Source organism: Marmota monax, unplaced genomic scaffold (assembly GCF_021218885.2).
Source record: "Marmota monax isolate L192 unplaced genomic scaffold, Marmota_monax_Labrador192_F-V1.1 WCK01_AAM20220418_F8-fsc00211, whole genome shotgun sequence".
NCBI classification, from domain to species: Eukaryota; Metazoa; Chordata; class Mammalia; order Rodentia; family Sciuridae; genus Marmota; species Marmota monax.
Window position 1 is genome coordinate 2387604 of NW_026694080.1, and position 22271 is coordinate 2409874.

General features: G+C 41.1%; 1 protein-coding gene across 1 annotated transcript; it reads left to right on the forward strand.

Moving 5' to 3' along the window:
• The first annotated feature begins 18804 nt into the window (after window positions 1-18804).
• Window positions 18805-19046, forward strand: Smim40 (small integral membrane protein 40). Its single transcript, XM_046464396.1, is given in 2 exon segments — window positions 18805-18841; window positions 18844-19046. Coding segments are annotated over 2 exon segments (240 nt in total).
• The last annotated feature ends 3225 nt before the right edge of the window (window positions 19047-22271 follow it).

The following is a 22271-nucleotide window of genomic DNA, read 5'->3' on the forward strand; positions in this document are numbered from 1 at the left end:
TGAGAAAGGTTGAGTAACTTCTCCAGGGCCACACAGAATGAAAGAGGTAGGATTCCAACTCTCATCCATGACTGCTAACCTTACCATCCTTTCCCTACAATAGTATTCTCTAGAGAAAATATGTCAGCACTATATGTTGAAGGCTCTATAAAGATTTTTCTACCTTATAGGAACTAATTTTAAAGACAAGAATAAAATGAGTTTATCCAACCTGGCTTTAAACTAGAGGAGTCAGACTTGAACCCCTGCCAAAGAAAGAGAGTCAGTGAACTCTGGTCCCAGCTTCTGTGGTCATATGCTGGATTAGAATCCACCTGATCTGGAGGTGATCTCTTTCCTTCAGCTTTTAATTATGACCAAAAGAAAAAATGCCTACAGTTTGTATTTTTCAGAGATTTTAAAAATTATAAAATGCATATTTTCTTCCTGACCACATATACTCTTTAAATTTTTTTAATTTAATATTTAAATTAAATAGTAGTTGACACAATACCTTTATTTTATTTATTTATTTTTATGTGGGGTGCCAGGGATCGAACCCAGGGCGCTGCCCGTGCTAGGTGAGTGCTCTACTGCTGAGCCACAACCTCAGCCCCAGACCACTTATACTTTTATTTGCCCTCTCTGTTTGGTTCATTTAGCCCAGTCTAAATGTCACCAGAGCTTCCTGGTCTGTAGAGGAAGACCCTCAAACATCAGTTTTGATTATCTATTGCTGTGTAACAAATGGCTCCAAAACTTTGCATATAAAAGTGACAACCATTTTAGGATTTCTCCCAATTCAGTAGGTCAGGAATTCCAGCAGGGCCTGGCTAGCCTCTGAACCATGTGGTGTCTGATGTAAGAAACACCATGAGGGCTTTTTCTTTCTTTCCTTTTTTTTAATTGGTGCATAATAATTATACAGAATAGGGGTTTCATTCTGGAATATTTGTACATGCACACATTGATCAATTCAGTTCTCCAGTACTTTCCCTTGTCCTCCCCTCTTCCCTCCCCCTGACCCCCTTTGTCTACCCTACTGGTCTTCCTTTTATTTTCATAAGATGCCCCTTTTTCCTTTTTTCTCTCTAGCTTCCATATATGAAAGAAAACATATGACCCTTAACCAGGTATGGTGGCACAGGGCTATAATGCCAGCGACTTGAGAGGCTGAGGCAGGAGGATCACAAGTTCAAGGACAATCTCAGCAATTTAGTAAGACCCTGTCTCAAAATAAAAAGGATTGGGGACGTAGTTCAGTGATCAAGCACCTGGGTTCAATTCCCAGTACCATAAACAACAACAAAACCTTGATTTTTTGAGTCACTTATTTTGCTTAACATGTTGCTCTCCAGTTCCATCCATTTTCCTGCAAAAGGCATGATTTTGTTCTTCTTTATGGCTCAATAAGATTTCATTGGGTGCCAGAAGCAGTGGTGCATGCATGCCTGTAATCCCAGCTACTTAGGAGGCAGAGGCAGAGGCAGGAGGATCACAAGTTCCAACCCAGACTCAGCAATTTAGCAAGGCCCTGAGCAACTCAGTGAGACCCTGTCTCTAATAAAATATAAAAAATGGGCTGAGAATGTGACTTGGTGGTTAAGTACCCCTGGGTTTAATCCCTGGTACCAAAAGAAAAAAAAAAAAAGATTTCATTATGTATACATACCACATTTTCTTTATCTGTACCTAGGTTGGCTTTTGTGAATTGTGCTGCTATAAACATGGGTATGCATGCATCTCTACAGTGTGCTGACTTTAATTCTGTAGGATAAATACCAAGGAGTGGAATAGCTGGGTCATATGGTGGTTCCATTTCTAGTCTTTTGATGAAACCCCATATTAATTTCCATAGTGGTTGTACTAATTTACAATTTTTACAATCCCAACAACAGTGTATAAGAGTCAGTTTCCTGCCTCCACCCCCCCCCCCCACATTCTTGCCAGCATTTCTATTGTTGGTGTCCTTGATGACTGCTTTTCTAACTGGACTTTAGAATTTTAGTGTTTTGTTTTGTTTTCTTTTCTTTTGTACCAAGGAATTGAACCCAGGGACACTTAAACACCAAGCCACATTCCAACACTTTTTACATTTTATTTAGAGACAGGGTCTCACTTGCTTAGGGCCTCACTGAATTGCTGAGGTTGGCTTTGAATTTTTTATTTTTTTTTAACTTGCTAGTGCTCTACCGCTGAGCCATAACCCCAGCCCCCCCACCCCCACTGCTTTGAATTTTTAATCCTACTGCCTCAACCCCCCAGACAGTGGGATTATAGGCATTGGCCATCTGGCCTGGTTTCAGTGTGTTTTTGATTTGCATTTCCCAGATGACTAAAAATGTTGAACATTTTTTCATATATTTGTTAGCCTTTATACTTCTTTTGAGAAGTGTCTGTTGAGTTTATTTGCTCATTTACTGAATGGGTTATTATTATTTTTTTAACATGAAGACTTTTTAACTCAAACGTCTAGAGCCTCAGTTTGGAGGGCTTGAATGGCTGGGGGGTGACTGGCACTACTCATCTGGGTCACACAGGAGACTCAGACAGGAATGGAGATAAAAGTAGGAATCAATACCTGTTGTTTTTGTAAAATGTCCTATAAAATGATATGACTTTTTGTTCTTTGGTTTCTTCATTGATTTTTTTTTTATTAAAATATAACATGCATACTCAAAGCATACATAAGTATACAACTTGATTTTTTTTTTCCAGAAAGTGAACCCAGCCTTGTAATTACCACATAGATGAAGAAACAGAGCTGGGCCAGGCACAGTGGCGTATGCCTGTAATCCCAGTGATTTGGGAAGCTGAGACAGGAGGATCCCAAGTTCAAAGCCAGCCTCCTCAAAAGTGAGGGGCTAAGCACCTCAGTGAGATCCTGTCTCTAAATAAAATACAAAATAGGGCTGGGGATGTGGCTCAGTGGTTGAGTGCCCCTGAGTTCAATTCCTGTTACCAAAAAAGAAAGAAACAGAGCTTGGTACAGTGGCATTCACCTGTGATCCCAGTAATTTGGGAGGATGAGGCTGGAGGATCATAAATTTGAGGCCAGCCTCAGCAACTGAGTAAGGCCTTGTCAGCCTCAGCAACTGAGTAAGGCCTTATCTCAAAAAATAAAAAGGGCTGGGGATATAGTCCTGTCTTAGCAATCAATAAGTAGACAGAAAATCAGCTGAAGATATGGAAGACCTGAAAACACTATCTAATTGACATTTATAGAGAATTTCATGCAACAACAGAACACACATTCTTTTCAAGGGTACATGGAACATTTGTCAAGATAGATTGTATTCTGGTCCGTAAAGCCAACCTCAACCAACTTAAAATAATTATAATAATAAAAAGGATATTCTCTGACCACAACTGAATTAAATTAGAAATTAATATCAGAAATGTCTGGAAAATCTGCCAAATATTTGCAAGTTAAGCAACACATGTATGAATAAGCAATGGGTCAAAAAAATCACAAGGGAAATTAGAAAATACTTTGAATTAAATAAAAATGAAAACATAGTCCACTTATGTGGATTCCATTCAAGGCAAGCCAGCTTTACTCTTCAGGTCTCTTCATCACTTTGGAATCATTGCATTAGAAGCCATTTCAAGAAAGTTTTGTGGGGCTGGGGATGTGGCTCAAGCGGTAGGGCACTCGCCTGGCATGCGTGTGGCCCGGGTTCGATCCTCAGCACCACATACAAAGATGTTGTGTCCGCCGAAAACTAAAAAATAAATATTAAAAAAAAAAAAAGTTTTGTGTGATTTGATTGTACTAGATATTTTTAAAATTATAGAGAATATTATTATTCCTTGTCTGGAAAATATAGTCACTTCTCAGAGAAAAAAAGAGGGCATTAAAATAAATCTTTATATACAGACATTCTAATAAGGAATGCTTGACTTTCATTACACACATTTCATTGTAGTAGCTGTAACCATGCTATAGAAAACAGAACATGTCCTTTTTATGCAAGTGACATTTTCATTTAATGTACCAAATTGTTAATTTGATTTTTATAATATAAGTTGAACACAGATCCTTTCTAAAATGGCATTATCTAATCTTTACTTAAATAATGTCACTTATAAATAGAAGAGACTGTACTTAAGTCAATGTATACAGCAGATTTAAATTGACTATTATGTTAAAGTTTGAAAGAATGAAACAGGTTCCAGTCATGAGAAGATGCTTGAAAAACAATCAAAGTACCCAGTGCAGTGGCTATAGTCTTATTTCATCATTTGATTAATCTTAAGTCATTTTGGAAGAATGAATACTTCAGTTTTACACTGCTTGCACTTTATTTTGCATAGATATCTCATTAACTCTTATTTGAGGGGCAACTCTTCTGAATATAGCTTTCATTTTGAGCAAAATTTGTCATGGCAATAAATAAATTATGCATTCAAGAAAAACCAAAAAAAAAAAAAAAAAATGAAAACATAACACACAAAAATCTGTGGAACATAGCCAAGATGGTACTTAAATGGTTTTTTTGGTTTTTTTGTTTGTTTGTTTGTTTTTTGTTTTTTCAGTGCTGGGAAATGAACACAGGGCATTGCTAATCAAGTGCTTTACCGCTGAGTCACATCCCCAGCCTTTAAATGGGAATTTAAACATTGCATTAGAAAATAAGAAAAGTTTCAGATCAATGACTAAACCTTCTACTTTAATAAATCAGAAAAAAAGAACAAGTTAAATCCAATAAGAAGGAAGATTAAAGCAGAAATCAATGAAATTGAGAACAGAAAAAAGAGAAATATCAATGATAAACAAGAGCTTGTTCTTTATAAAATGATCATTAAAATCGATTAACGTCTAAAAAAAGCAAAGAAAAAAATCAATACATTTCTAAACAGACACATAAATAGTAAAAACTATTTTGAAAAATCTATAAAGAGAGAAATCAGGTCAGAGTGCATCAAGATCAGCAGGTTGCAAGTTGGGGGAGGGGAGTGAGTGTAAAGAGACAGAAGGGAACTTTCAGGAGCTAGACAGGCTCTACATCCTGATTCGGATGATGTATATGATTGGGTACATTTGTCAAAGCACAGAGAACTATTTATCTAAACAGAATGAATTTTATAGTATTAAATTATCTCTCAGTAACCTGATGATAAAGAAAATATAAAGGCCAGGTGGGGTGGCACATGCCTGCAATCTCAGCCACTTGGAAAGCTGAGGCAGAAGGATCCCAAGTTAGAGGTCAGCCTCAGCCACCTAGCAAAGCCCTAAGCAACTTAGTTGGACCCTGTCTCAGAATAAAAAAATAAAAAAGCCTGTGGATGTAGCTCAGTGTAAAATACCCTTGGATTCAATCCCCAGTTCCTCCCCACTCAAAAGAAAAAAAAAAAAAAAAGGAGAGGGAAAGATAAAAAGAAAAAACAAGAATGCATTTTAGTATTTTATGTAGAAGGAGTTTTATTTTTCAGTGCAGGGGATTGAAACCAGAACCTCAGTATTGCTAGGAAAATGCTCTACCGTTAAGCTACATCCTCCATCCTACAGTGTATTTTTTACTCCATGAATTGTGGTTTAAAGAAGAAAGAAAACCAGTCAGTGCTTTAGAACATGTCAAGGTCTTTCCTGTCTCTGGACTTTGCACTAACTGCTTCTTCCTCTGCCTGCAATGCTGGGACATTCTCCTGTTTTAAGCTGCCTCCTTAGGGAGCCCTTCCCAAACTATTCTGAAATCTATCTTTGTTTTCCATCTATAGGAGGACTTTGAACCTCTGGACTTGAAGATTGCTATCATCTAGGAGTTCTTAGCACCCCGCCCCCTGCCATCCCTCACCCAACAGTAAATCAGCCCTGGGGCTGGTGGCCTAGCTCAGGGTAGAGCACTTGCCTAGTTTACTGGAAGCCCTAGGTTCAATCCCAGGCATTACCACCACCACCAAAACCCAAAAACCTCCTAACTTAGAATGAAGTGTCTATTCTTATCCAGCAGAGACTGGCTTGACACGGGCAAGTTGCAGGCTATCTCTTACCTCCACTCCCAAGGTTTCAATTTGTCTAGGTGTTAGACAATAAACCTGGATGCAGATTTATTAATTTTCAGTGGGCCAACCACCACCAGGCCTGGGAACAAGAGTGGCCAGATCTGAAACAGATACTCCCTTCCTGGTGGTAAGTGGTTTCCCTCAGGAGACCAGACTATTTATCAGAGGGTGTGCAGGAGAAATTCCAGCTAGCTATTCTAGAAGATCACCACTTCAAACCCTAATTCTTTTGATCAGGTCAGAAAGATTTCAGATAAGTCATTCTGAGTAACAGGAATGAGTTCATCAAAGGGATAGGAAAAGCCAGCAAACAAGTTCAAGCAAGTCTTGTGGATGATAAGATATGTGGTTCAGGCAGACCTTGCAATCCCAGCAACCTCTAGAAGCAGAGCTGTCTAGCTGACCAGCAGCTGACTGCTAAAAGGGAGAGAGTGGGTCCTCTCAGAGAGGAGAGGGCTAATGTGCCTCTTCTGCACTCCAGTTGTATTGGGATCCCAGAGAAGTTTTCAGAGAGTCCCACCCAAACCCACCTCTTAACTTTTGACTAAAAGCAAGATGACATCAGATTTTCAAGTACTCACTGCCATGGCAACTCTAGGTCACTTAGGCCCATACTGGCCTGTTCTGATTGGATTCTTAACCACATATTCTTACAGATTTTATGGTTAGGAGAAATTATCCTTATTTCCCTGAGTTTCAGGATCTGGTCACAAAAGTCTCTGCCTTCAAGGTAATTTGAGTCCCTCTTATACACATCATCTTGGGCCTGCATTTCTCCTAAAGATAACAAATAGTTCTCAGAGGAATGTGACTCAGCCTGTCCACTTAGGCTAGGCAGAGCTACAGGTAAGTTGCCTCTTGGAAAAGAAAGTATGTAGGGGTCAGCACAGGGGGTCCATTTTATAGAATCATTCCCTTAGCCTCCTGTTCCCACCATTTACACCCGTCTGTCTCCTAAAATTCCCATCAAAAGGTAGTTTGTTCTTCCATCCCTTCACCTTTATTCTTTTTTTCCTTTGAGATAGAGTTTTGCCCAGGCTGGCCTTGAACTCCTGGGTTCTCATGATCCTCTTGCCTCAGACTCCCAAGCAGCTGGGATGAGAATGTGTGCCACTGTTACTGCTGTTGACCTGTGATGAGTCCTTGTTTCCCCAATGTTGAAGAATAACACCAGAGAGCACACTCCGAGGCAAGGTCAGAGTAGAAATTAGAAGTTTATTAAAGGACAGCAAAAAGACTTCTCCCGGAGGAAGAAGGGGACCCAAGAGGTGGAATCCGTGGAAGTGCGGTTGTCTCTCCATTTTATAGTTTCTTTCAGTGATGGAATGTAGGTGGGAAGGCCCGAGGGGTGGAACACAGGTGGGCCAAAGAAGTAGTCTGAGCAGGAAGGACTTCATTAACACTTCTTTGGGATGGACTTTGGCCTAGGGCCTTTTCAGGACTTCATTAACATTCCATGAGTTGTCCTGCGTTTCCTGGAATCATTCTCAGCATGGCCTCCATTTTAGATTTCACTTGGTATTAGACCCGATTTATCTAACTACACTGACTACCTAACTTTAAATCTGGCTTCACCACCATGCCCAGCTTGCTCTGCATTTCTTGAATCTGGATTGGCCTTGTGACTTGGATTGTGCCACTGAGCACGGCAGAGCGGCACTGTGCTGGCTCTGAGCCTGGGTCTAGGGAAACCTTGTTCACTTTGCTCTCAATTCTGGATCATGGCCAGCAAACAAGTTCAAGCCAGTCTTGTGGAGGATAAGATATGTGGTTCAGGCGCGCCTAGTCATTCCAAAACCTCTAGAACAGAGCTGTCTAGCTGACCAGCAGCTGACCACTAAAAACCTTGTTGAGATGAAAAGGACTGCCTGTGGGAGCCCAGCCCATACTGCTGACCCATAGAAGCATGAGCTAACCGGGCACGATGGCACATGCCTGTAATCCCAGAGGCTCAGGAGACTGAGGCAGGAGGATCATGAGTTCAAAGCCAGTCTTAGGAACTCAGAGAGGTGCTAGGTAACTCAGCGAAACCCTCTCTCTAAAAAAAAAAGGGGCCGCTGGGGGTGTGGCTCAGTGGTTAAGTATGTGCCCCTGGGTACTTAACCACTGGTACCAAAAAAACAAAAACAAAAACAAAAACAAACAAACAAAAACCAACTCTTTCAGATCAACAAGAAAAAGATAACCAATAGAAAATGGACAAAGCATGTAAGCTATTCATAGGAAAGGAAGTTTGAATGGTGAAAAACCAAGAAAAAAAATAAAAGGCTTAAGTTTTCATTTCCCATCTATGTTGATCTTACAGCTCCTCCTTTTTGGTTTCTCATAATACCCTGTTTTTCTGTCACTCTCACTCTGAGGAAGTTTATTATAGTTGATATGAAGTGTTTGTCTTCTGACTGTCTCTCTTTCCTCTATCTTGATTTTTACATGTAATTCTGTTTTTTTGCTCATGTCTTCCTCAAATATCTGGTGGTCCTTAATGGAAGACTCACACTTAAGAAAGAGCCACCAACAGATTGATGGGCTGCTCTAGCACCTGGGCAGAAACCTAGTGGCCCTCACATTAATGGGATTAAGAAAGAACCTGGTTATTTTTTCTAAGAATTACATCCAAATGTCAATTTTTGAAGGTATTTTCTCTTTTCTTTTCTTTTTTTTTGGACTGGGTCTTGCTAAGTTGCCCAGGCAGGATCCTTCCTGCCTCAATTTCCTGAGTCACTGGGATTTACAAGCATGTCCCCCACTGCACCCAGCTCCTCTAGGTATTTTTCCTAGGTGAGCTCAGTTCCTCAGAGGTTCAGAATAAGAAGGGGGAAAGATGGATTGCCAACCTTCTGGAAACCAGTTGGAAAGGGGTCTGCAGAAGGCTTCACTGCCTGGCTCACCTTTACTAAGTTCCCTGTTTTCAGTCTGGAGCCTTATTCTGTCTTTCTGCTGGGCTTGGTGTCCCCAAAGCCAGACTGTCTGGTTTGTCCTTTCCCACCCACTTCTCCCATGTGACTAGGTGGGGTGAAGGGAGTGCTGCCTGGTCATCCAGTGTGGGGGAGGGTGACTAGCTCTGCAGGCATCTTGATTCCTTCAAGATTTTAAGTCCATCTTCCTATTGCGACACTGCACTCCTCTATCAAAGGAAATGGGGCCTTGACTTCTGTGCCTTCGCCCAGTTCTGCCTTTAGAATGGACTTGATTTTCTTTTATCTTTTTTTTTTTTTTTGGTGGCGCTGGAGATCAACCCAGGGCCTCATGCATACCAGGCAAGAGCTCTACCTCTGAGCTGCAACCCCAGCCCCAAAGCCCCAGTCAGCCTGCTTCTTGTTGCCTAGCAACCACTTTCCCCACTCAGGTTTTGTTTTCTCCAGTGGAGAAGTTGGTTAATACTTTTCTCTCACTCTGAACTCTCTCCATCTAAAAGTTGTCCTTTCTTGTCTGATGTTGATCTCTTCTTCTGTTTTCTTTGTCCCTGTAGGTCTGTGCCTTTTTTTTTTACATCCTTACTATCCCCTTTAGGGAGGTTTGAGGCAGGATCTCACTGAGTTGCTTAGCACCTTGCCATTGCTGAGGCTGGCTTTGAACTCAACATCCTCCTGCCTCAGCCTCCCAAGCCTCTGGGATTACAGACCGTGCCTGACAATTATTTTGAGACAGGGTCTTGCTAAGTTGCTGAGGCTGGCCTGAAACTTGTGATCTTCCTGTTTCAGCCTCCCAACTGGCTGGGATTAGAGGCCTGTACCATCACACCTGGTTCTATATTATCCTTTATTTCTCCTTGTCTTTTTCCTAAAACTGATTTGTCTGGGAATTGTTGTGCAGATCTGATATCTCTCCTTGACTTCTATCATTGCCCCATTCTCTCAAGGTAGGAAAATGTAAAAAACACGTGGGTTGCCAAACAAAAATGCAATTTGAAATATTGGAAATACCGCTTTTGAAAGTGAATGAGTCTAATGATTGAGTAATGAGCCCTGTTAGCAAGTCAAGTGGTTTCCAGATTCTTTGCTTTCGAAGATGTTGTAGGAGAATCTAATTGAGTTGTCAGCTTAAATATGATTAAAAATAATTTTAATGATAGCTCACAATGTGATTCTTGACATATACTTCAGAAGGAGTTCAAAGAAGGGAGTGTCATTGATAGAATAAAAATCTTTCCGTTGCCAGTTTTTTACGTGAGCAAGGACTCAGCCCTTATAGTAATAAAAAAGAAAAAATCCAGAGAATTGATACTAAATGCCATGTCATTGAGCAATACAATCAAATGACACACAAACTACTTGAAACTGACTACAAATGTATTTCTGATAAAATTTTGTATTTATGTTGGATAATTATTTATAAACCATTATAGTATTCTTGATTTTGATCAATTTGTGCTACTAATGATTCCATACAGAAGAAATTTGTTTGGGGGCTGGGGATGTGGCTCAAGCAGTAGCGCGCTCGCCTGGCATGTGTATGGCCCGGGTTCGATCCTCAGCACCACATACAAACATAGATGTTGTGTCTGCCGAAAACTAAAAAATATATATTAAAAAATTCTCTCTAAAAAAAAAAAAAAGAAATTTGTTTGGTACTGGGGACTGAACACAAGGATGCTTGCACACTAAGCACATGATCTGCTACTGATCTAGCTATACCCTTAGCCCAGAAGAAAAATTAAGCACTTAAAGAGTGTTACAGTTAAAAAAAAATTAAAGTGCTAATTATTTATTTATGTTTTGGTATCAAGCATTGAACTTAGGGGTGCTTACTCACTAAACATATCCCCAGCCTTTTTTATGTTTTATTTTGAGACAGGGTATCCCTAAATTGCTTAGGGCCTTGCTAAATAGCTGAGGCTAGTTTTGAACTTGCAATCCTCCTTCAGCCTCCAAAGTAGCTGGGATTACAAGCATGAGTCACATAGTGCCTGGCTTTCCAAAATGTTTTTAAGGAGCATGCGTGCCAAAAATTTGAAGACTGATGAATCAATCCTAGTACAGTTCTTATACTGCATAGGAAGAGACCTGCTTTTAGCCCCACAATTTAGAAGGCCCCAGGTAGCTGGGTGTGGTGGTGCATACCTTTAATCCCAGTGACTTGAGCCTGAGATAGAAGGATCTCAAATTCAAGGCCAGTCTCAGCAATTTAAGGAGATTCTTAGCAATTTAGTAAGACTTTATCTCAAGATGAAAAATAAAGAGGGCTGGGAATGTGGTTCAGTGCCCCTGAGTTCAATCCCCAGTACCAAAAAAGAAAAGGAAAAGGAGGAAGAAGAGGAGGAGGAGGAGGAGGAGGAGGAGGAGGAGGAGGAGGAGGCAGTGAAAAGGGAGACAGTAAAATACCAAGTCCCTGAATCCTGTCTCTCTGTTCCTCAAAACCTAGCCAAGTTAAGGAACACTGAGAGCAATCCTGAGCAGGAATTCAGATATATATTATCTTGAAAGACAATGACTTTCTCTTATACACACTGGGAAATAGGGAAAGTTGGTGTTATCTCCTAGAGAGCTATTTTCTTGCATCTACACCAGGACAATTTCTCCTTGGGATGCAGGTCCTACAAGCATATTAAGCACACTAATGTCACTGCTTCTGCAGCCTCACATATAAATCCCCTCTGAGTGGGATAGGCAACAGAATTGAAAACACTATGGAAAGGATATGTATCACTTGTCCAGCTGACCCCTCTGGACAGGGCACCGTGAGAGAAAGGAGGCACTGCTTGGGAAAGCATGGTGAGGGATGGAGATGCTATCTGTCTACCTGTCACTCCTGAATTCTTCTTGGAGCAGTCACTGATCTCCTGTAAGCTTTCCTCAATAAATCATGTCTTCCAGACTGCCTTGGGCATTCATTTTATTTATTTATTTATTTTTAGTTGTAGATGGACGCAATGCCTTTATTCATTTGTTTGTTTGTTTGTTTATTTATTTTTATGTGGTGCCGGGGATCGAACCCAGTGCCTCATGCAGGCTAGGCAAGCACTCTACCACTGAGCCACAACCCCAGCCCCCATATTTTAAAAAATACTTTCCTGCAACCTATCCCATTGCCCTAGCACAACTGGAGTGAAAAGATGTGGAGATATATATATATATATATATATATATATATATATATATATATATATATATATATATATAATTTTTTTTTTTAGAGAGAGAGAGAGAATTTTAATATTTATTTTTTAGTTTTTCGGCGGATACAACATCTTTGTTTGTATGTGGTGCTGAGGATCGAACCCGGGGCGCACGCATGCCAGGCAAGCGCGCTACCACTTGAGTCACATCCCCAGCCCCTATATCTCAATATATCGAAGTGCTCCAGTGTTGACTGCAGCACTATTCACAATAACCAAGATATAGAATTAATTGAGGTGTCCAATGATGGGTGAATGGATAAATGTGATTTATCTATCTACCTGTCTATCTATTCATCCATCCATACACACATACACACACGCACACACACAGAGGAATATTATTCAACCAAAAAAAGGAACAAAATCTTGTCATTTGCGGCAATGTGGGTGGAACTTGGAGGACACTATGTTAAGTGAAATAAACCAGGCAAAGGCAGACAAATATGGCATGCTGTCACTCATATGTGGAAGCTAAAAAAAGCTGATCTCATAGAATTAGAGTAGAAGAGTGGCTACTAGAGGTTAGGAAGGGTAAGAGGGAGGTGGGTAGAGGGAGGGAGGTACCAAAGTACAAAGTACCAAAACACAGTTAAAGAGGAAAAATAGGGCTTTTTTTTTTTTCTTTTGCAATATTGGAGATGGAACTTAGGGCCTTCGAGAATGCTAAACAAGTGCTCTACCAAGTTAGTCCAGTGAAAAATAAGTTCTACTATTCTGTAGCACAATAGCATGATGATTACAGTTCATAACAACTTACTATACAATTTACAAAGAACTATAAAAAAAGGAGTTTGAAACTGCCTAACATAAAGAAATGATAAACATTTAAGAAGATGGAAATGATAATTGCCCTGATTCGATCATTATACATTGCATAAACAGATCAAATTATTATACTGTTACCCACAAATGTGTACAAATATTACATCAGGTTTTTAAAAGAATTTTAAAATTGAATTAACAGTCAGACAATATAATTTTCACCAAAAGTTTCTCTCAAAAATTTAAAACTGATTAAATAAAATACATGTGAGGAAATAACATGTTTGGAAGAAGACATTAGTAAGATTCAAAAAATTTACAATCATCACTGTTTTTCTACTTTAACCCAGCTAGCACTTTCCTCATTTTTTCTATAAGAAAACAAGCATGTTTATCTAAGAATTTGTGTTCAATAATATTCATTTAGGTCTTATTAGACATAATGACAAATGGGAAATAACTTTTCAGTCCATCAGGAGAATGGTGAAGTTAATTATGGCGTGTACATCCTCTAGATAAAAAACACAGAGGCCAGGGGTGTAACTCAGGGGTAGAGTGTTTGCCTAGCATGTGTGAGGCCTTGGGTTGGATCCGAGCAATAAATAAATAAGTAAACGAACAAATAAATACAATGGGTAAGCAATAAAAATGATGGGAACTGGGAGCAGACATGCCCTGGGGGCAGTAATGCATACTTGAAATCCCCTTACTTGGGAGGCTGAGACAAGAGAATCACAAGTTCAAGGTTGCTTCCTCAGGCAATTTTGGAAGCCTGTACCAAAACAAAAAGGGGCTGATGAAGTAGCTCAATGGTAAAGTGCTGGCCTCACAAGTATGAAGCCTGAGTTTGATCCCCAGCACCAAAACCAAAACCAAATCCCTGTTATCTCATGGTTTTGTGTGTCAGGAATCCGGGTGAATCTTTTTCTGGGTCCATCTTTTATTGGCTCTTATAAAACTGCAGTCAAGAGATCTCATGTGAAAGCTCAAAAGGGAAAGAATATGTTCTTTTTTTTTTTAATATCTTTATTCTATTCATTCATTTTTATGTGGTGCTGAGGATCCAATCCAGGGCCCTGAATGTGCTAGGCAAGGGCTCTACCACTGAACCACAACCCCAGCTCCAAGAATCTGTTCTTAGCTCACTTAAATATTGGCAGGATTCAGATCCTTAAGGGTTGGATCTCAGCTCTGTTATCAATCAGCCTAAGGTTCTTTTTCTCAATTTGAGATAAAAATCATAAAGAGGCAAGCAGTATCAACCAAAAAGGCTTTATTGGGTCTTATGCTTGAGTTAAAGGAAGACAGCATAAGGGATAGGGTTCCTGAACTGGCTCTCAGAGGAGACTTTAGGGCAAAGTTTTTACAGCTCTGCTTGTGCAGGTGTACTTGGTGGCTATTGCACAAGGTCCAGGATTTCTGCACATGTCCTGTCTTCGCGTAGCACCAAGGCTTGCATTTGTAAAGGTGATCTGCTCATGCACATTGGGTCCATAAGCTCTTGACTGGTAAAAGATGGCAGAGGTGCTTACTACTGCCACCCCAGGAAGGTTACATAGCAGACAAAGCCAGGCATTCTGGGCCTAAGGAGTTGCTGGACCATCTGTTTACAAGCTGAGAGGGGAGTTGGTTGTTGCAACATAATTATCTGGAGAATATAAAACCTTGGTAGGTGGAGAGGTTGGGGAGTGATGGGGTGGGGATCAGAACCTCTTGATTTTGTCTGGATTCCTTATTGCATGTTGTCTTGAGGCCATGTTCAGTTTCTTGCCAAGTAAGCCTTTCCCACTTGGCAGATTGTTTCTTCCAGAGTCGGGTGTGGTGGTGCTGGTCTGCAATCCCAGTGACCCAAGAGCCTGAGGCAGGAGTATTGCAAGTTCGAGCCCTGCCTTGGAAATTTAGCAAGACAGCTGTCTCAAAATAAAAAATAAAAAGGACTGGGGATATAGCCCAATGGTAGTGCACCCCAGGGTTCAATCCCTAGTCAAAACAATAACAAAAACTGGGAGTTCCAGCAAGATGAAAGCCATATCTTTTATAACTTTACCTTAATCTTAGAAGTGATATCCATTATTTTTAGCATATTCTGTTTGTTGGAAACAAGTCATGAGGTACAGTCCACACTCAAAGGGAGGGGATTACCTTAGGGCAAGAATAAAGCCAGGAAGTAAGGATTTCTTGGAACCATTTTAGAAGGCTGCTTACAATATGCAATGGCAATCTAAACAGAAGTTGATAATTAATTCTACTCAGAACCTAGGGAAATGTGTCTCCATACCTCTTGTCCTGTTGTTGAAACAAAAAAATGACCAAATGCTGTGAAGATTTATGGGTTGTTCTGCTGCTGACTCTAGAGAAAGACCCTTGTTTAGAATTCAAGGCAGAATTTGAGCAATATAACTGAATAGGGAAGAAGAAAGACAAATTAATGAACTTTCCAAAACCACGTTCTCAGTCAATAGGGAATGCAATACCTTCTAACATAGCAATGGTGTCTGTAGGGCCACAGTTGCATATGGTGGCTGAGAAACATTTTCCTATACTAAATGGTTTCTGTTATTCTGAAACTTGTTTATAGTTGCTTCTTTTCTTACAATGGGGTCTCATCTCTCTATATGCATTGGAAGTTGAAAATATTGTAAATTGAAAATGCATTTAATGTATCTAACCAGTTGGGCATAGTAGCACACACTTGTAATAACAGCTATTTGGGACACTGAGACAGGAGGATCACAAGTTTGAAGTCAGCCTCAGCAACTTAACAAGACCCTATTGAAAGGAAAGTGACCACAACACTCAGAGCAACCAAAAGATCTTTATTGCAGCAGTGCAACAAAGAGAAAGGAAAGAAGGGGAGAGAGAGAGAGAGAGAGAGAAGAGATGAAGAGGGAGAGAGCAAGAGCAAGAGACAGACAGAGAGTGCGTGCAAGAAAGATAAAGAGCAAGAGAGAGAGGGCAAGAGAGAGAGAGCAAGAGAGAGAGGGAGCAAGAGAGAGGGGGGCCTGGCAGGAGGGAGTTTTTATAGCCCAAATCTAATGGGGCCTCTGAGTCTGCAAGCTGCCTTGTTGGCCCAAGGGGGGGTTAAGTGTTCAGCCTTGAGCAGGGTTGAATGTTCAGACTTGAGGGAAACAGGTGATAAAGGACCAGATAGAGGGGGGTTTGAGTGCGTGGGCTATCTTGCAGCCAACATCTGTTCAGCCTGCCCTGCAGACAACACAGTTCAGCCTGCTCTGCACCCAACACCTATCTTAAAATAAAAAATAAATAGGGCTGGGGATGTAACTCAGTGGTAAAAAGTCCCTGGGTTCAATCCCCAGTATAGAAAAAAAGAAAAGAAATACACCTAACTTATCAAATGCCATAGCTTAGCAACACAGTATACTATAGAGTACTTATTATCCTTGTGTATTACCCTTGTGATTATATGGGTGACTGGGCCCTGAGGCTCTCTGCCACTGTACAGCATTGCAAAGAATACCACATATCACCAACTAGGGAAAAGATCAAGATTGAGATTTTAAGGTGTAGCTTCTACTGAGTGTGTATCAGTTTTGTACCATTGTAAAGGAAAACATTGTAAGTCTAACCATAAGTCAGAAACTGTCAGTATACATAAACCTAGGTATAACAAGCATGACTCTTGAAGTTACACTAGCAAGTACATAGGTGACCAAAGCTTGAGTTACATGTAGTTTCTAAAAACTTTTGATAAAATGTCAGATTTCTGTAAACAATTTAACTTTTAATATCTATTAATTATAATTTGCAATTTTGTACTTCAATTTTTATTTTTTGTGGTACTGGGAATGAAATCCAGGGCCTGAGCAGGTACTTTACCACTGAGCTACATCCCCAGCCCTTTTTATTTTTTATTTGGAGACAGAGTCCCACTAAATTGCTGAGGCTGGCCATGAATTTGCAATCCTTCTGCCTCAGCCTCCCCAGTAACTGGGATTACAGGTGTGTGCCATCATGCCTGGCTACAAATTATGCAACGTTTGATCACAGTTGCATTTAACTTTTTAATTTAGTTCATTACCATCAACTGAACACAGATTATGTGAAAATCTTGATTATAGCAACATAATTAGTAACTTCACTGAAATGAAGACAAGAAAAACAAATTTGTAATGTGTATGTGTGTGTGTGTGTGTATTTATAAATAATGTGCTTCTGTTTTATTACTCATTCAACCATATCTGGTCTACCCTCAGAATTCCTAAATACATGCAATAATAAAAAAAATGTGGTCATTTTAATATTTTTCTAATCGTGTACCTGTGAGGGGCAAAGAACCAATTTTTTTCTTCCCCTACTCCCGCTCTCTTCTGGTACCAGATTTTTATGGGGTCCCTCCCCCCACCACACACACACACCAAGAAATTCTCCAATAGACATCTACTGGGTGGTTTTGTTTTTGTTTTTGGCACTAGGGATAGAACCCAGAGGCCCTTAATCATTGAGCCACATCCCCAGTCCTTTTTTATTTTTTATTTTGAGACAGGGTTTCAGTAAATTGCTTAGGGCCTCACTAAATTGCTGAGGCTGGCTTTGAATTTGTGATCCTCCAGCCTCAGCTGGGATTACAGGCGTGCGCGACGGTGCCCAGCTATTGGGAATCTTTAATTAAATTCTGACACTAACTACCTGGAGTTAGATCCTATAGGGTATGGGCTCAGTCCCACAAGACTGCTCTCTACCTATAGTATCAATAGAAAATAGTGGAGTACCACCTATACTTCTGACCCACTAGTTACAAACCCGGGTTCCCACAATTCTCTCCTTGGGTTCAATTAATTTGCTGGAGCTCACAGGACTAAGGACACCCGTTTCTTGGTTACAAAGGTTATTTCAATACAGAGATATAGCCACATGAAAAGTGCACAGGGCAAGATCTGGAAAGGAGCAGGGAAAGGGACAGGGAGCTTCTGTCCCTGTGAAGTTGGGATGGATCGTTCTCCATCCGGAAAACTCATCAAATCTTGTCTCAGGAGTTTTTAATGGAGCTTAATCTCCAGTCCGCCTCCCTTCCCTGAAGTTGGTGGATGGGACTGAAACCTTGGTCTTTCCGGAGACCAGACTCCACAGGCTAACTAGGGGTCCCACTAAGTCACCCCACTAGCATAAGCTCTGGTGCCCCAATGACAACTTACTTCCTCCAGGTTTTCTCCACCAGCTACCGCTCAGAGCACAGCGCTCCGCAGGCAAAATCTCGGTCCCCCTTAGAGTTTCCCCAATAATAGAGTTCCAGACACACGCCCTCGCCCCGCTGACCAATCACGCTCTTTCTTATTTCATGAACTTCTCTTGGGCTCAGGCAGTCCAGTTATAATCCTCCCGGGGCATCGCAGGTAACAGGAATTAGGGAGTCTTCATGCTTTTAAAAAGTCCCACCCTCAGCCACCCACAGAACCCGAAAGCACTACGCCTGCGCGAACTGGGACACCGCCCCCGCCCCCTGCCGAGCCCTCCCCGCCTTCCCTACCCAGTGGCTTATCCGAGACCACCTAACGCGTCCGCTACCCGCCAGAAAGCCGGAAGTGGCTATAGCTGCCTGATTGACCGCGGCTCACACTAGGTCATCTTGCTCACTGTAGGGGCCCAAGACTGACCCTTGAGCCTAGACTCAAAATGATGGACAGTTGCAGTTTATGTCTCTAGGTTGGTCCCTCCGTTTTCAAATCACTGGATTATACTATGGTAAAGCTGATCAGAGTTGAGAAATCATTTACTGTAGGCCTGTCACATCACCTGGATGATTGAATAATTGCTCCCAAGATTCAGAGACCCTTTTCTCCTTTCTCTCCGGTGTTGGAATTAGGGTCAAGAACGGCAGGTGCAGGACTTGCCACAGCCGCGTCCCTTAATCTTGGCAGTGCTGAGCCAAGGCTTCCATCCCAGGCCCACTTTTCCAGCCAGCTGTCAGACCATGGGTGAGAATGGCACAGGAGGAAGGCAAGGTGGACGAGGGAGATGTGTCCTGGCATTTGCCCAAGGTCCCTCTCCTCCCAGGAGTCCCCTGCAACGTGCTTTGGACACGGCCTTCCTTATTTTCCTGATTCTGTTCTTGACACTGCTAATGTTGGAGGCTGCTTATAAGCTGCTGTGGATTCTGCCATGCGCAAAACTGGGGGACTGGCTCCTAGGGACACCTCAGAAAGAGGAGGAGCTGGAATTGTGACCACCATTCCTATAAACTTCCTCTTTCCTTGCCACAGAGGTGAGAGGGGAGACAGGAGGGAAATGGGACTGTTGGGGCCTGTGGTGGGGATACTGGACAGCTTATGTCAGCAGTCTAAAATTTCTGCACCTACAGTCTGGGTAACAATTTGTTTAAAGTATATGCTCCCTAACATATTTTGTAAAACTTTTAAATTGACACAAAATTATTGTACATATTCATAAGGAACACTGTTATTTTGACCCATGTTTATGATGTGCAGTGATCAAATCAGAGTAATTATCACATCCATCACTTCAAATATTTATCATTTGTGTTGGGAACATTCAAAGTCCTGTCTTCCAGCTATTTTGAAATATACAATAAATTATTAACTATTGTCATCTTATTATGCTATAGAACACTAGAACTTAATAATCCTTTTTTTAAAACTCTCTATCCCCCTATACCCTTCCCAGCCTCTGATAACCACTATTCTACTCTCTACTTCTATAAGATCAACTTTTTAAGCTTCCACATATGAAAACATGTAATATTTGTTCATTACTTATTTCATAACATAGTGTCCTCCAGGTTCATTCATGTTGCCTTTTTATGGCTGATCTCTCTCTCTCTCTCTCTCTCTCTCTCTCTCTCTCTCTCTCTATATATATATATATATATATATATGGATATATACATGGTATTTTGGTATTTTCTTCACCCATTCATCCATTATTCATGGACACCAATGTTGATTCTGTATCTTTAATTTTTTTTTTAGTTGTAGTTGGACAATACCTTTATTTTTATATGGTGCTGAGGATCAAACCCAGTGCCTCACACATGCTAGGTGAGCACTCTACTGCTGAGCTACAACCCCAGCCCTGATTCTGTATTTTGATTTTTGTATATCCTGAATATTAATCCCTTGATGAATGATAGTTTGCAAATATTTTCTGCTGTTCTGCAGGCTGTCTGTCCACTCTGTTGGATGTTCCCTTTGCTGTGCTGGAACCTTCATATATTTCAAAGTAAGCATCTAAAATTTTTCATTATCAATTAAAATTGTTTCAAGGATGTAGTTCCTGGTATGTTGAAAACATTCATGTTTTAAGATAAGAAAAATTGCTTTTTTGAAAGTCCAGGGGATTTAAAATACCACAGCATCTTGGTACCTACCACCACCCATTTAAAATAATCACTTATGAACTGGGACACATTCTTTTTTTGTGTGTGTGTGGGGGGGGTGCTGGGGATTGAACCCAGGGCCTTGTGCATGCAAGCAGCCATCCAACTGAGCTATATCCCTAGCCTGGAACACATCCCTTTCTTTCATCAATTTTTCTTCTTGAACTTTTATTACCATTTCACTTCTTGACAACTGTTTTTTTTTTTTTTTTTTTTTGAGGGGGGTGGTACTGGGGAATGAACTCAGGTGCACTCGACCACTCTGAGCCACATCCCCAGACCTATTTTTTTTTTTTTTTTTTTTTTAGATACAAGGTCTCACAGAGATGCTGAGCACCTTGCTTTTGCTGAGGCTGGTTTTGTACTCAAGATCCTCCTGCCTCAGCCTCCCAAGCCACTGGGATTATATGAGTACACCACAGTGCCCGGCTTGGCCAGGACGTCTTTTTTTTTTTTTTTTTTAAGAGAGAGAGAGAGAGAGAGAGAGAGAGAGAGAGAGAGAGAGAGAGAGAGAGAGAGAGAGAGTGTGTTTTTAATATTTATTTTTTAGTTTTCGGCAGACACAACATCTTTATTTGTATGTGGTGCTGAGGATCGAACCCAGCGCAGCGTGCATGCCAGGGGATCGCGCTACCACTTGAGCCACATCCCCAGGCTGTCTGTTTTTATACTAGAAAGTTTTTTTGTTTTGTGCTGGAGATTGAACCAATGGCCTTGCACATGCGAAGTGGGGACTCTAAGCCATATCCTAGCCCCTAGCCCTGTAGTTTTTATACTGACCAATCATATCTCCCTGTATATACATATATATTAATTGAGAAGAAAACTCTTTGTTATGATTGTAGGACTCCAGTTAAAAAATTTTGGGTTATCATTACACTTATAAAAAAATAATCCGCAGGGCTCAGTGGTCTACCCCTGTAATCCTAGAGGCTCTTGAGGCTGAGGCAGGAGGATCCTGAGTTCAAGGTCAGCCTCAGCAATTTAGTGAGGCCCTAAACAACTCAATGAGACCTTGTCTCTAAATATATAAAAGGGCCGGAGATGTGGCTCCTTGATTAAACGACCCTGGGTTCAATCCCGGATTAAAAAAAAAATCTATTAAATCGCATAAAAATATGCAAATTTTTAAATTAAAGCGAAATTTTAATAAATTAGAAGAGGTGGTGTTCACAGAGCTTTGATGAAAGAAATAGGCTACATGCTTCTATATTTAAGAGGTAAGATTGCCCCAGGGGATTTCATAGTTGAGAACTACCTCTCTCCCTCTTTTTTTTTTTCTTTTTAAGAGGAAGAAGGTCCATCAGGAAAAGGAAGGGGAAAGGGGGAATCTAAAGTCCGCGTCTATTTAGGAAGACCAGTTTCAGGAAAATCGAGGATCTGGAAATTAAATTCTTTATATCTCAAGTCTCAACTTTTTGGAAGGTTTTCCTGTTCCCCAATTTGAAGGCTGTAGGTTTAGACAATGTAGAGAAGCGATGTGGGATTCTTCAATTGAAGGGTGACTTTGAGGTTCTGGGAGTCTTGAGAGTGACAGGAACGTAAGGTCTGCGGTCCTGGATTTTGGCAAGGTGCCCACCACTTGTGGAATGCGGAAGAATGAACAGGTGGGGCTCTCATTAACTGGGACCATATTAACCTTTCTGGTTTCTTCATCTCTCACCTCTCGACCCAGCCTTGCCTCCAGGAACCTTCAACCTCCCTAAATTGGGCGTGGCGGGCATCACACCCGATTTCTTCCCTCTTCGTTCTTTACTCGACTCTCAAGAAGAGGAGACGAGACCTGCGGTATTTTATGAGCCTCATTCCGTCTCCCAGCTCTCCTGGCGGCAATCTGAGTTCTTCTCAAAGTCCCAGCGCCTTCATCACCCGCCCTCCGGGCTCTGGACCTCCACGACAAAGCAGGGTCTTGGTCTTCACCGCCGGCCCTTCTTGTCCTTCAGAGAAGAGCCACTCGGGCCCCATCAGCTTGGTTGGTCTGTAGTTCTCTAGTGGAGCTTGAACAGCAAATCGGCAATAGCAATAATAAGCACAACCCATCTGTGTAGCGCGTTG